At 37.1% G+C, this 14,707-nt stretch overlaps 1 protein-coding gene across 1 annotated transcript; it reads left to right on the top strand.

The window, feature by feature from the left end:
• Positions 1–396: 396 nt before the first annotated feature.
• Positions 397–14,418, top strand: HNRNPLL (heterogeneous nuclear ribonucleoprotein L-like; the record flags this gene model as incomplete). Its single annotated transcript, XM_010012354.1, has 10 exons — positions 397–509; positions 1,753–1,990; positions 4,071–4,156; positions 6,558–6,625; positions 10,497–10,568; positions 12,224–12,441; positions 12,587–12,708; positions 13,071–13,272; positions 14,147–14,204; positions 14,320–14,418. Coding segments are annotated over exons 2-10 (1,156 nt in total), but the record flags the coding sequence as incomplete, so codon positions are not given.
• Between the last annotated feature and the right edge of the window lie 289 nt (positions 14,419–14,707).

The raw sequence follows: 14,707 nt of genomic DNA, 5'->3' as shown, positions 1-14,707 counted from the left end.
TCTTGCTTTTTATCCCCCAGCCTGTCTCAAACAAACAAACAGGAAGTGTGAATATTTTAGCTGTCGTGTATTTTTTTATGCTTTTAGAAGATCTGCAATCCAACCAAGTGTTAAATGGCCTTTTTTTAATTAGGAAAATCTTGCCTGTGCAAGCACATTAACTAAATCTGCAAAGCATTTTATTTTAAGTAGACATCAGCAACTAAATTTGGCAATCTGTTTGGAAAGAGAAGTTAAATAATTTAAAATATGCTTGGATTGTACATTATTTAGATGGCTGTTTCAGGCCAGTAGAGTGTCTGCCAAGTTTTAGTTAATTTTAATTAATTTTAGTTAATGACAGCAGTATTCCTCGTTCTGTGCTGAATTTTAAAATCTTTTCGTTGCTAGGATGCCGGGGGAAGTCATCACAAAGTCTCCGTTTCTCCTGTTGTCCATGTCCGAGGGCTGTGTGAATCAGTTGTGGAAGCAGATCTTGTGGAAGCTCTTGAAAAGTTTGGAACCATATGGTATGTCAAGCAGTGTAATGTCACGTCTCTGGACAAGTTGTGAGCATTATTTAAAGGTCACTTGGACCTGTTTGTGATAAGTATTTGAAATCCAGAACTTAGTTAATAGTAAAGCATTAAGATTTTCTAGCTTTCTGAAGATTATGTATTTCTGTACGTGCCAAGTCTGGTCAAGCAGAGTTACAACTGGCTACATGCCCTAGTGTCTGCTTTCCGACGCAGAAGCACAGCTAGTCCTGGCCTTAATATGAGCTCTAGCTAAACTGAATTGCAGAACAGCACAAGGGTGGTTGTCTTGGTATAAGTGAATATACCAAAAATAAGGATAGGTCACACAGCAGATGACGCTTTTTCGTATGGTTTTGTATGGGGGGAGTGCTCATGATATGGTAGAACCTTCAGAATGAGATGAATATTTAGAGAAGGCCCATTCAAAGGTCATATAGCCTAAAGATTTCTCATCTGTGAACAAAATACTAAAGGTGAATGGGTAGAGCCAGCTTATTCTGAGTTTTGAGTCATTCACTTTTTGGAATCGTGCATTTCTTTTCAAGTGAATGCATGTATTGAAGTCAAATAGGGTTTTTTAAATAGGACGACAGTATTTTTTCCATGGTCTTAATATTCAAATAACTGAATAATACTTGTACTAGTATCTTAAAATAAATAAAATTAAGCAAGGACCAGCTTCTTCAAGAATACAAATAAGTACGTTTAGCCTGAAACTTCATTAACTGACAAAGCCTCTTGAGTTTGTCTGTCTGGATTTGGTTAACTACAGTACTTCTGTCTACTTCCTCTATGGTAGTTTTGTGTCAAAAGTAGTATTTTAAATTTCTTAGCAACAGCGAAGAAGTTTAATGTATCAACTTTGAATGTGTTTTATAATTGTCATTCACTTTGATCCCGTACCTCAAATGGCTTTAGTAAGATTTTTTTTTTAATATTAATTGTAATTTTTGTAATTTAGTAAATATTTAAGTGTTTATTTTATTGGTTGAATGTTTTTATTTATTAAACTTCATGAAAACCATTGCTTATTACTTATTTGTCTTATAGCTTCATTTCTTTGTTTTGTGCAAATGCTTTAGGAATGTGTTGACCAGGTTTGGGAAGTGTGAGCAGGGAAACTCGCCTTCCCTATAGTCCTTGCTAGGCGTTGTTTAGAAAAAAAATGACACTTCCAGGACTTTGCATTTGAGTAAGCGTATAGGAAAACTTACTGTAATGTTTCTCTCACCAGTTATGTCATGATGATGCCATTTAAGCGCCAGGCTCTGGTGGAGTTTGAGAATGTAGAAAGCGCAAAGAAATGCGTAACGTTTGCAGCAGATGAACCTGTGTACATTGCTGGGCAGCAGGCTTTTTTCAACTACTCAACAAGTAAGAGGATTACTCGGCCAGGGAACACTGACGACCCGTCTGGTGGAAATAAAGTTCTCTTGTTGTCAATACAGAATCCTCTCTACCCAATTACAGTGGTATGTTTCTTCTTTTTCTTTCATTTTCTTTTTCTTTATAAAATAATTAAGGGTAGGGAGCAGCAATCTTCATTGTTTACCATTTGTTAAAATTATACGCTGTTAACTTGAGTCAGGAATTAAATTAATGTACCAAAGGTTTCTACCATCTTCATGAAAGTAACAGGCATGTTCTGGAAAAAAGGTTTTTTCGGGTGATTCAGTCTCGTACAGACAGGTATTTTGCAATACATTTGAAGGCTTCAGTGGTCAGGATCTTGAAATGTTTAAGTTGCTACGTGCCTTGGAAATATTGCCAAACATGTTGCCATAATATCAAGAATGTCATTTAGAGTTTTTAGGCTCTGAGTGGTGTAAGTTTAAATAGCAATATTTTTTTCCAGTCTAGGGGGTTATTATGCAGTCCTTCATTCTGAAGTGTTTCCTTTGTGCGAAGTGGAAACCTTTATTTGTTGATTATCAACTTGAGTTTGATGGAATCTTCCTCACTTTTATTTGGGCTGATACATTATGCTTTTCAGTATTTCAAGTCATACCGTATATACAGTTGCATCCTAATTTATTGCCATCTCTTTATGGCACACGTGCTTTTTTTATGATACAGATCATTTTTTGCTAGTCTTTAAGAAAACGTTTTCTCATGCACTGAATGCTTATATTTTTCATAGAGCTTTTATAGTACACGTTGAATTGCACAGAAATATGCCATGAAAAAATTAAAAGTCTACTTTAAGCAGACTTGTAATTCTGTGATACAAGCCTATGTTACTTGTTCTTAGGGAAATATATGGGATAGTATGGATCAGTCAAAATGTCCGGGTTGTGTGGAACCATATAACTTAAAGCAAACATTGAGTTTTGTTTAATGTGATGTGTATTATGGCAGCAGATTGATTGAAACTTAGTATTCCTGAAATTGCTTCAGTCAGTTCCATGTCATGCGTTTTGCTTCACTGTATTGTGAATACTGATAGGTTTTTGCCTGTTGATTCCTTAATGGATGCTGTATTATTTTTTTCCTGACAGTTTTCTTTATAGAAAAGCATGGCAAGAATGAGGTGCTTTTTCATCAGTGTTTAGAAATACACCTGCTTTGAGCTGTGTGAACAAATCCACTGGAAGTTGAAGTATTCCTTCCATGTGACTATAATACAAATTTCGGAAACTGAGTTTCATTCATGCATTTGAAATTTGGCTTGCATAAGTGTCTGAGTTGAGTGTAGATGCTTGAGGAAACTGGTAGCAGAAGCATCCTTATGGGCTGGGAGAGTTTCATGGGAATTCTGTGGATGAAACCTGTAGCACTGTAGCTGCTTTTCAAAAACAAACACTCCTCCCTCAACCTCTTCCTTTCTGCTGCCCCCAGCTGTTTGTCTAGAGTATGCCAATGATCGCTAGGAGCAGACTCCTAGCACCGCATTGTAAGCCCAGCCTGATGTGCAGTGAGGCGAGCTTTTCTCCTTACTGTTTGGTTCCCCTGCAGCGCTAAAGGTGGTCTTGAATTCTACCGGTTCCTTGTAGCATAGATAAATGCTGGTGAAAAGAGAGTGTTAACAATGAGTTTGCATTAATCCAGTGTTTCTTGTCAGAAGGTTTCTCTGCCTTAAGGGAAGCAGCACAGCAAACACTTTGCAGTGTCTTTCATGCAGGTGAATAAAAGTGAAATTTTCCTTTTGATAAGCTACCTAAGCTTACATCATGGACTACCCCCAGCTACTCTTCTGAAAGTGAACATGAACCATTAAAAAACCTCTTTCAACCTAATGAAATGAAATGTTCCATAACTACAGCATCACTTTGTCTCTTTTTGCTTTGGTAAAAATACTGCAGTGCACACTTAGAAGGGAGCATAGGTTGAGACATGGATGGAATTACTGGGTTTAACACAGTTGAAGGTACTTTTTTAATGTTTGCATTAGTACTTCTTGGGGAAGTTTTTTCCCTGTTTTTCAGATTTGACTATCTGTACTGTATTAATCCATAAAACCTCTTTGGCATTTAAATACCAATGCAAGAAAATGTTCTGTGGACCTAGTGCTTGAAATGCCACATCTGACTAAAATATTTTTTTCTTCTTTAGGATGTCTTGTACACTGTGTGCAACCCTGTTGGAAAAGTGCAGCGCATTGTTATATTCAAGAGAAATGGAATACAAGCTATGGTTGAATATCCTTTTTGAGTGTGATTTTTTTTTTTTTTGTTGTATTTGCTGTAAATTCTTGACTGCAGATGGGATAAATACTGTGTAATTTTGAGACCAAATTATTTTTTAGTTTCTATGTAAGACATGATAATTTCTGTATGTCTGTAAGCACTTTAAACATTTTATCTTTATAGGAAAATGACATTGTCAACAATGGTCTTGATAACCATGTTTATAGGTGGCCCTAAGGCAGACATGAAATATGTTGTTGGTTTGATAACACATTATACACAAAGCTTCATGGCTTCTGCTGGTGTTGATACTCAAGAAATGGGTATGGGATTGCAGAGGTGCAGTTTGACTTTCTCAGACTCCTCTAAAATAGTTCTAATATATACCGTTTGCGACCAACGTAGGCCTCCTTGACCTGTTCATCATGTGTTGGGGAAATTCCCTGCTCTGTTGTCCTACTGTTTACTCTATTTGTAGTGTTAAGTTGTACATGGAATGAATGTTCAGAGTTGTTAATGTGTTACTGCAGTTTGCAAAGCCCAAAGTCTGATATGATTATGCCTTAGTTTATAAAACTTTGATAGCCCTCTTCCTAGAGACTGATTGCCCTCCATTTCAGAGCTGTTATAGGGACAAAATTGTACCAAAGTCTCAGAAATCCTTTTGTAATTTCAGATGCTTCTGATCTGGCAGGCTTTACTAGTGGGTCACTTTGGTAATGTATGACCTAACCAGTCGTTGCACTAATGATTTGCCACTCAAAAAGAATTACCCTGACTTCCATAAAAGCAAGCTAATTGCTGTGTATCTATGTAGAAGACTTAACTGTGCGCCCTAACAAGCACTAGTGTGACTTACTATGTATTGAGTTTGTGGTAAGCAAGCTGTGTTTTCTGGATCAGGTGAGTTGTACAGTTGGGGGTTATTCTGCAGCTTGTGAAAGATTAGGGAAGTTGTAGAGAGGATCATGCACATAATCTGAGACTACTGTACTTCTGTCCTTTGGATTAAATTCTGCAACATGCGTTTTGGAAAAGAAAATAACCAGCAACTGAAGGAAAACTCAAAACGTGAGCAAAGTAATGCAGCAGTGTAGGTGAACAGCTTGGTGGTGGGGGCAAATAGTGAGCTTTGAGATAAACCTTGTCTGAAAAGTTCAGAAATTGACACAAATTTCAATGCTAACTGCAGTACCCATTACTTTTGCAGATGTGCTCCCACAGTTCTAGCCAGTGTCCAGCAATTTCTTAGAGGCCTGCAAAACTTAACTCTTCTCACTCTTAAATTCCACAGAGAACTTATATCACCTTAGAAGAAGTTGGATTGCAGGAATGTGGTAAAACACAAGGGATATGCTACTGGTACAGACTACTTCCAAAATGTCACTAAAATTATATTGCACGATGGTCTGCTGCAAGGTTCAGGCTCTCTGACACCATATGTTATTGAGAGTGTATGAGATCATGGATTAAGATGTGCCAAGGCTCAGGTACATTTTTCTGCTAGCCATAAAACATAGAGTATGTAGAGGATATGAGATAACCTACATTTGGAGCCTGGTAAATGCATCTGCCTTGAGCAGTGGATTTAAAGCAATCTGCTGCTTGTATTTTTTGATGCAAGATGATTATTTGTTCACTCAAAGTATTTCTCATAGTTCTGTGGTTTTATTTGGCTAACAAGCTAAAAAGGGTGTACTTTTTAGTTTTTTGCTGTAAAGTGATTACTGAGCTGATGTTTTCCCTACCCCCAGGTCTCTAGCTAATGCTTAGTAGTGAAAAGGGATGCATTGTCTTTAATCACACCTTCTCACCCCTGAGCTCTGATCCCTTCCCAAATGCTGCAACTTGAACTTTCCCTTCAAATGTTCTCTAGGCTTTCTGGTAACTTTCTATGTCTTCTGATGAATATTACTAAATCCACCAGAATATCCCCTTCTAAATAGCATAAGATCAGAGCATAAAGGAAGCTGGTGTGTATACTATCCATACTGAAGAATTTACTAATTTATGAACAGTCTCATTATGTGCTGCTTACATCCCAAAACCAGATGGTTAACATAAGTTGAACTCATATGTACTTGTTGATAATTTTTATACTGAAGTTTGTATAGAGATCTTATATACGATAATGAAATATCCACAGGCTACAAATATGAAGCCATATGAGAAGGGGCATGAATGAGCCACCTGGGGGAAAAAAATCCTTAACGTGATGTGTATGTTTGAATCAGTGTTTTGTGCCCAGAAGGCGAAGGCTGCACTCAATGGAGCAGATATCTATGCAGGATGCTGCACACTAAAAATTGAATATGCAAGGGTAATGCTTGGACCTTCTCTTTTAATTTTACTAGAAAAATATATATACGCAAGACTTAACCTTTTTTGCTTTTACTCTATTTGAACAGCCAACTCGACTTAATGTCATTAGAAACGACAATGATAGTTGGGACTACACTAAACCATATCTGGGCCGACGAGGTAGGTTTTCATATGTTACTGCTGTAGATGTTTGACTGTACTAATGACAATCCTTTATACATGGTCAGGCTGTATCGCAATAGTCATTTCAAAGTGCTTCTGAAGGCTCTATTCACAAGCCAGGAAATTAACCCTGAGCCCTAGTGCCCCCCTACTGCCGTGTGCTTGAGCCATTTAGTTCAACAAGGAGCCCACACCTCCAAGCACCTTCGCAGTTCTCAAGGACTTGCATTTCTCCAAGCAGCTCTCTCCCTTTGGAGGAGAGGAAACCTGGTACAGACTATTCCTTACAAACTACAAACTTGCACACTGCTTCTCCTTCGAAAGGACTCTTTCCCCTATGTTGGACGAGGCATTAAGAAGGATAGAGGACTTCAGCAGGCTGACTCTACACTTCATCATGCACCACATCGGCATCAGCAAAAAACCCCCAAACAAACAAACAAACCCTCTGAAAAAACTCAGACTTGCAATTCACCTTGTCTGCATACTGCATGCACCACCACCACAAGTTTTTAAAGGAGGACACTTTCAGTACTTCAGATTTGTATGGGATGAATAACACGATAAGACTGTACCCATTCTGTTCAAGTTTGTATGTATGCTGGCTTATTTCCCTTAAAATTACAACTGAAAATTTGAGAACCTCCAAAATTAAGAACTTGTCTTGTTGATATCATTGACGTTGTAATCTTTTTATTACTTGCTGTATGTGAGAGTTGCATTCAGTCTTAGTGTAAATATTGTCTAGTAGGAGGGACGTTTAATCCTTATCTGTAGACAGTTGGAAATGAGCAGTGCAATATCAGATAGGTCCCCTCAGTTTTATTTAAGTATTAAAATAGGGAGATTCATAATTGGTACAGTCATGCTGTCTCTTAAATACTCAGCTGTAAAAATTACCAGAGCTTAACTCATGTCAGTGGGAACTATAACTATATATGTAAAGACAAACTGCTGTGTAGCCTAACTCCTGTAAAGTGTTTATTAAAAAAATAATAATCTGTAACTATTGAGTGCAGTGTTCAGTAACTTCTGTACAATAATGTGTGCAATGTAAAGGTAGAAAAGTGAAGACAATGTGTCCAAGATAGATTATCTACTTATGAAAGGCTATATGAGAACCAGGGCTTTGGCCGTCTCAAGTGATACGCACTTTCAGAGTAACTCTGCAGAGACACTGGGCTTGTAAAACTGTTGTACAACTAAAAACTTAGGGCTTGAATTAAGTTCTTGTAAAAAGTTAACAAGGGAGCTACAGTATTGGTTGATTATGACTATTTGGATCAGGATGCAATTAATTTTTTCTCTAATTCCTGAGTTAAGGGATTTTGAAGAAACTGAAGGGCAAAAAAAAAAAGTGAAGATTTGAATTTGAAAAATCTGAAGAATTAATTTGACCCTTGTATCTTTCGATTATTGCAGTGTTCAGAGGCTGAATTGTAAAGTTGTGCATCTAATTACATTATGTAGTTGGTCTTCAAAAAGCTATGGCTGTATGAACTAAATGTTCCCCAAGCTACAGAAAACAGTGGGAAATGAAAAACTTGGGATACATATGGCTTGTTCTTTCTCAAGAACTTTCACTCTACTCTTTTGTTTTCCTTTTGTTACTTTGACAGCCTGTCTCTATTTTCTATACATCACTCTAATACACATAGAGGAAAAGAACTGGACTTGTATTTAATACATATATATAATATATTGTATATAGCATGATTTTTCACTTATTGGGGCCCATTTATCTGGAAAATGGAAATAAAATTTTTGAGTGAACACTGAAATGTACTTGAGAGGGCAGGCATCTAAAGCAATTTTGCCTATAAAGTAATGAAGAGTGCTTTGGTGGTTTTGCTGCTTTTTTGAGAGTTTTCATATTTGTGCTACAGCTTAGTCTTGCAGCAATGTTGTTTGGCTTTTGAACTTAACGTGACCAAAACTGTAGGGCTCTGACTATTGCAAACAAAGTCTTATCCCAAAGGAATTTCATTCTGAGGACAGGCATGCTAATACAGCCTTTCAGAATTTGACGAACTCCCCCTCAAATCTTAGGAAGGAAATGCATTTTGCTAATAGTTCCTATGGTAACATATTACAGACTTGCCTATTGTATTTGTCCGCTTAAGTAAGCTTCCTAACAAGAGCCTGCTGCTGTAAACACATATTGCATTAGACTGAATGAAAAAACCCCACCTGACTCTTAGTATTCTACTTGCTTTTAGCCATAAAGTTCAAATTATAGCTTGGAACATTTCTTTTTCTGGTAATACCAGCAGATGCAGTGACTCAAGGACGTGATTTAAAAATGAAAGCAAAGAAAACAAACCCAAAACTTAAAGAAGATTATAAAGAATCTTTCCTTTCAGAATTATTTTCAACACAGATCAGTTCTTGTGTTTCAGTGCTTGTTTTCACAAGTCTTGTACTGACACAAGTGAGGGACTTCAAGGAAGGAACAGGTATGGAGCAGTGGACTACAGCATCATGAGGAGGAAATATTTGTCAAACTGTGTTCTCCCAGATTTCTTTATTTGAAGAATATGGTCCTTTATTACTGTGTGCAGTTTCAAAGGATTTAGGTCCACAGACTAGAATTATAAACTTGATTTTCCTGAAAGATGATTACTGCATACAGTTTAAATGCTCCAAATACTTGATATGGCTGCCCATTTTCTTTTTAGAGGCAAGAACCAGAGCTGTTACCCTGAAGAGGGAATGGAAGAACAAAACTTGGCAGAAGTAGTCTTTCTTCTATGTATTTGAAAGCATTCGGCACTGTTCGCTCTGCAGGCTTTATTGCCAAAGTAAATATCTGACTTGGAACCTGTCCTCAAAATCCTGAGCAGAAAGGGCACAAGTGTTTTCATTTCCCATTGTTGTGTTGTCTGATGCAAATAGTTTCTGTTTTTTCAGGGGAAGCACCTCCAGCTGCATTGGGCTGGAGTTGCCATTTTCAGCAGTCATACTTAAATTTCCTGGGAATTGTTGTAAATTGATAAATGTCTTGCCCCATCTTTTCAATGTGGCTTTGAAATTGTGAGAAACCAGTTGTTGCTTACATGAAGAAATCTGTAAGTTTAGATTATCTTTATCATGCAGAATGGATCTGATTTAAAAAATACAACTTTGGCTGTGATGCACTGCTTTCCTCCAGTAATGTAGACCCCTTGCTTAACTTTATATCCTGGAGAACTGGGTTTTCTTAAAGGATTGACCGTTGTTTTAAATGCATTATTCAGTGATGTTTTTCTTCAGTTGAACTGTTATGTGCTGCTGATAATGCAATAATGTACAATCCTTTCAGCACGCCCATAAATCAGTAGGTGTTCTGTAAATATATATGTACACATATGTAATGCTCTCTGTTTACTGATTATGAAACCATGTAATACAGGTTGTTGTTGGCTTATGCTGAAACTTCTTGAAAGAAGCCTACTTTGAAAATGTGTTGCTGTTGAAGCTAATATTATGATTCAGGTACTGTCTTTCAAAAGTACTGCATTTCAAATTTGTTTTAAGAGACACATAGGTAAATCCTGCTGTATGGTGTTATCTATACTAATGTGTGGTGTCTGTTTAGGAAAACTATTGGGTATTTCCATAAACCTTAAATGTCTGCATCTCCTCATTGGCCACTGCCCCCAATCAACTTAAGTGCAATTTGTTACACAGATGGCAGTCTTTTTAATTCTGGTGTCCCAGGGCTACAGCTTATGGTTTTAGACATATTATGAATGAGAAATCATTTCTAAAATTAACATGGACTCAAATTACTTTTTGCCTTTTAACTAAAAGCTTTGTGTCTTAACTGGAGAAGTTGGGTGCGTAGTTGTGCATACTAAACTCTTTTCTTTCCCTTCCCACATGTTAGACAGAGGGAAGGGCCGGCAGAGGCAAGCTATTTTGGGAGAGCATCCATCATCATTTAGACATGATGGTTATGGTAAGTAACATAGGATGGCAGGTGGTTATGATTTCTTTGTATGTAATGTGGAATTCTAAATATTCAATCAATGCTGAACTGTGGACCATTACAGCATGAGTAGTTGTGCTGTATGTGCTGTTGGTCCACGTTCTGAAAATGCTAGTGATGGACTGAAATCTATGTGCACTGTTGCAATACCTCTTCCTTTTGTGGAGAGCATCCAGCTTTACAAATTTATCCCTTGGAAGAATATTTCCTTTCAATTGCTATCACCCTAGCAATAGATGGAAAATGACATCTATATTGGGAAAGCAGTTTTCTTCTAGAAAATGGCAACACAGCTTGATCAATGGTTTCATGCAGCACAGAGCATGCAAGAATTGAGCTTTGTGTTTCTTCTAATTTAGCTAATTCTGAAAAGTTACAGCTGTGTGACTGTATAAGAATGATGTTTTGGAATCAGTGCTATAAAGTGCCACAGTTGTTACCAATGCTGTCTGTAAATGATGTTCTGTGACTTTCGTGTGTTGGGACTTCAGTTTCTCAACCCTGAAGTTCTTGGTCCCAGTTAGATGTGACTTTTCTAGTTATTTTCTCTCAGCTGTCAGATGCAGTGTGATTTGTCTTGCCTCTTTACAATGTAGGTTGACGTTCTACCTACTCTTTCCAAAGGTTCTTCAAATCTCCAGAATTTCCAAGTTCTACCTTGTATTCACTGATGTTCTTTTTTCATTTTTCTGACATATCCTTCTCTCTTAAGAAGCGTGGCTGTCTCTTCCTATACCACTGTTTAACTGTCATCACTGCTTTTTTTGCTGGGGAAAAAAGGACAAAAGGTTCCTTTTATACTTGGCTTGTGTGAATTTCACATTTTATTTGTCTCGGAACAACAGGGATCATCTTGTCTGTGACACTGATGTTTCTTATAGAAAGGTATTGCATACTAGTAATGCTTCTTCATGGGGAAAAAAAAGGAGAGAGAAAAAGATTGTTTATTTCAGTGAAACTTGTCACTTTAGTGGAACATAGATTGGCTTCATTTTGCATTAATGCAGGGGTTTAAGCCTTCCTGTTTCTTCCAAATGAGCTGTTTGTGGAAAGGCAGTTTTCTGATTTCATGTCTTGTCTCTGGAAAAAGAGCTGTGTCATTGCCTCTGCTGTCCTCTGGCTAAGAGTTCATTCCTTCTGGTTTGTTTTCCTTACTATGTAATATTCTTTCTTGGTGTCATGGAGCTCTACAAGTAGATATGGCAATACTGCTGAAGGTTTATTTTAAATATTTCTTTCGATAGGTTTATGTTCAAGTGTTTTGTGTGATGCAGAGAAGATACTATTTTTATAATAAATGAAATACCTTTTTTCACTTGTGTAAAAGCAATACCATGAAACAGCTCTTTCCTCCTTGTCTGCTGATGTAGGAAGAGACTTGCAACATCAAAGGGAATAGAAGAACAGAGTGGGGTTTTTTATTTGGTTGTTTTTTGTGGATGGTTTAGGTTTTTGATGGTGTGGTATTGTTTTTTTCCTTAATTGGAAAAAGAATTAATTGAAGCTGCTGTTATGTTTTTCCCCCACCTTCTTTAAACACCCATTACGTATGTGGGCTTTAATGCAAGATTAAGTAGTGAAACTTGTTTCATACAATATGAAAGCGTGGTCTTTCATCTCCTTAGGGTCACACGGTCCTTTGTTGCCCTTGCCAAGCCGGTACCGAATGGGGTCTCGGGACACTCCAGAACTTGTTGCTTATCCGTTGCCCCAGGCATCCTCCTCTTACATGCATGGTGGAAATCCTTCTGGGTCAGTTGTCATGGTTAGTGGGTTGCATCAGCTAAAGATGAACTGTTCAAGGGTCTTCAACCTTTTCTGCTTGTACGGAAACATTGAGAAGGTAAGGTGTAATTTATTAGAAACTTGGAAACTACTATAGTAATTTTAATTGTTTTGGAAAAAGCCTGGCTGAGATGGTCTAAGAATATTTCCTGATAATTTATAAAACTCTTGCAATGTCATTTTTTTTCTCTTGTCTATCTTAGGTGAAATTTATGAAGACTATTCCAGGCACAGCACTGGTTGAAATGGGTGATGAGTATGCTGTGGAAAGAGCTGTCACACATCTCAACAATGTCAAGTTATTTGGAAAGAGACTTAATGTCTGGTAAATATGTTTTATCAGATTAATAGTCTACCAGTGGGCAGATGGAATGAGGTTCCAAACAGACAATATCTCATTGTTCTGTTATTGATTTGCAACTATTATTTATTTATTGTTATTTATTTCTATTAATAAAACATATGGGAATTACATGGATTGGCTGTTAATAAACTGTATCCCCTAATAAGTCTTATACATCCTTTCTTTTTTAAGGAAAGGTATCAAATCCAACCCATCTGTTCTCCCTTTTCAAACTGTGATTAAGAAATGTCATCTCTGTTCTGGTCAGATCAATAATCTGCATGCAAAGTATGCAAGTCTTAATTATTTAAGAAGCTTTAACTATATATATCCTTAAATCCCAGTGTTTCCAAGCAGCATTCAGTAGTTCCAAGCCAGATATTTGAACTGGAGGATGGCACAAGTAGTTACAAGGATTTTGCAATGAGTAAGAATAATCGCTTCACCAGTGCTGGCCAAGCATCTAAGAACATTATCCAACCACCCTCTTGTGTGCTGCATTATTATAATGTTCCCCTGTGTGTAACTGAAGAAACATTTGTAAAGGTAGGCAGTTGAAATGACTGTGACATGCAGTGCTTTGGGGCTCTATCATAGCTTTACACTGTGATACTTTTAAAGAGAAGTAACTGAGAGAACTGTTTTTTAAAATAGGTTTGTAGTGTCTATAGAAGCTGTTATATTTTCACAATTCTGGCATTGTTCTCTCTTGGAAATAAAGTTGAGGAGCTTAATGTGTTGGGTTTTTTGTGGAGGAAGGGGAAAAGACTCACATAAATCCAAATACAGGGAAAGTTAGAACTACAATTCATGAAAGATTTACTGACTCCTTGAGATGATTACTGTAATGACTGATAGGATGTTTCAGAATGGAGAGGTGCATGCACCTGAAACAGTTTGCACAGTTCAGCCTTAAATGAACTCTGTATGCTTAAAACATGCAATACTGGGCTTCTTGAGTGGAGGCAGTGGTAAAATTGATGATGATCCGGTTAGTTCTTTTTCAGTTCAATATAAAGATGTTTTTTGAAGCTCTGTCTGAGGGTTAATTCAGGCTCGTAAGTGGTGTGCTTGTAAGTTCAGCTTCTGAGCTGCTGTATTGAAGTGGGCATGTCAAAAAGAAGAGCTTGTTTTTATTTAGAAACGTTGCTTCAGGTAGTAGTGATAGCAGCACTCTAACAATTTTTGTGCCAAAATATCATTTCTCGTGGGACAGCACAGGCACAGGAGCCTTGTTTTGCATACTACAGAATGGTGTTCTAAAGAGTTACCAATAAAAACATATTTTGAAAACAGTAATTTGCCATAAATTCTTGGAAGCTCTCTTAGAGTCAGTATCTTAATTTTTGGAACTTAGAATTTTTGCTAATTTGTTTATGTGCATTCTTAGTGGAGTTTTACCTCTTTATTTTTGTGACAGTTATGTGAGGATCATGAAGTTCTCAGCTTTATTAAATACAAAGTGTTTGATCCAAAACGTAAGTAAACTTTGACCTGTTTGGGGAATTACTTGAATTCCAGTTTTGGTAAGAACAAAGGAGACTTCACTGATCCCCTCCTTCTTTCTCTTTATTTTATTTCTCATTTTGACAGCCTCTGCCAAAACACTGTCTGGTCTGTTGGAATGGGAATGTAAGACAGATGCAGTGGAAGCTCTCACTGTACTTAATCACTACCAGATAAGAGTCCCAAGTAAGTCAATTTTGGTGATTTTACTGCTGTAATTTTTTTTTTCTTTCATGGTGATACTACCTTTGTAAAAGGTGAGGCTTCAGCACCTCAGTCTGCAGCTACAAATGGTGTTATGTCTATTTATGCTATTTTATATATATATATATTACATACACATAATGTACTATATATAATAGAGTATTCAGTCTCTAGGTTCTGTTAGTTTCTATCTAAATGGCATTCGTTCTTCTTAGGGTTTGAGTCAACCTATAGAACTCAAAATATGCTCCACAATTTTTGGAAGTTCTGG

The sequence above is a fragment of the Nestor notabilis genome, unplaced genomic scaffold (assembly GCF_000696875.1).
Source record: "Nestor notabilis isolate BGI_N333 unplaced genomic scaffold, ASM69687v1 scaffold31413, whole genome shotgun sequence".
In the NCBI taxonomy this organism is placed as follows: Eukaryota; Metazoa; Chordata; class Aves; order Psittaciformes; family Psittacidae; genus Nestor; species Nestor notabilis.
Note: the sequence above shows the minus strand (reverse complement) of the source record. Positions and strands in the feature narration are given on the sequence as shown.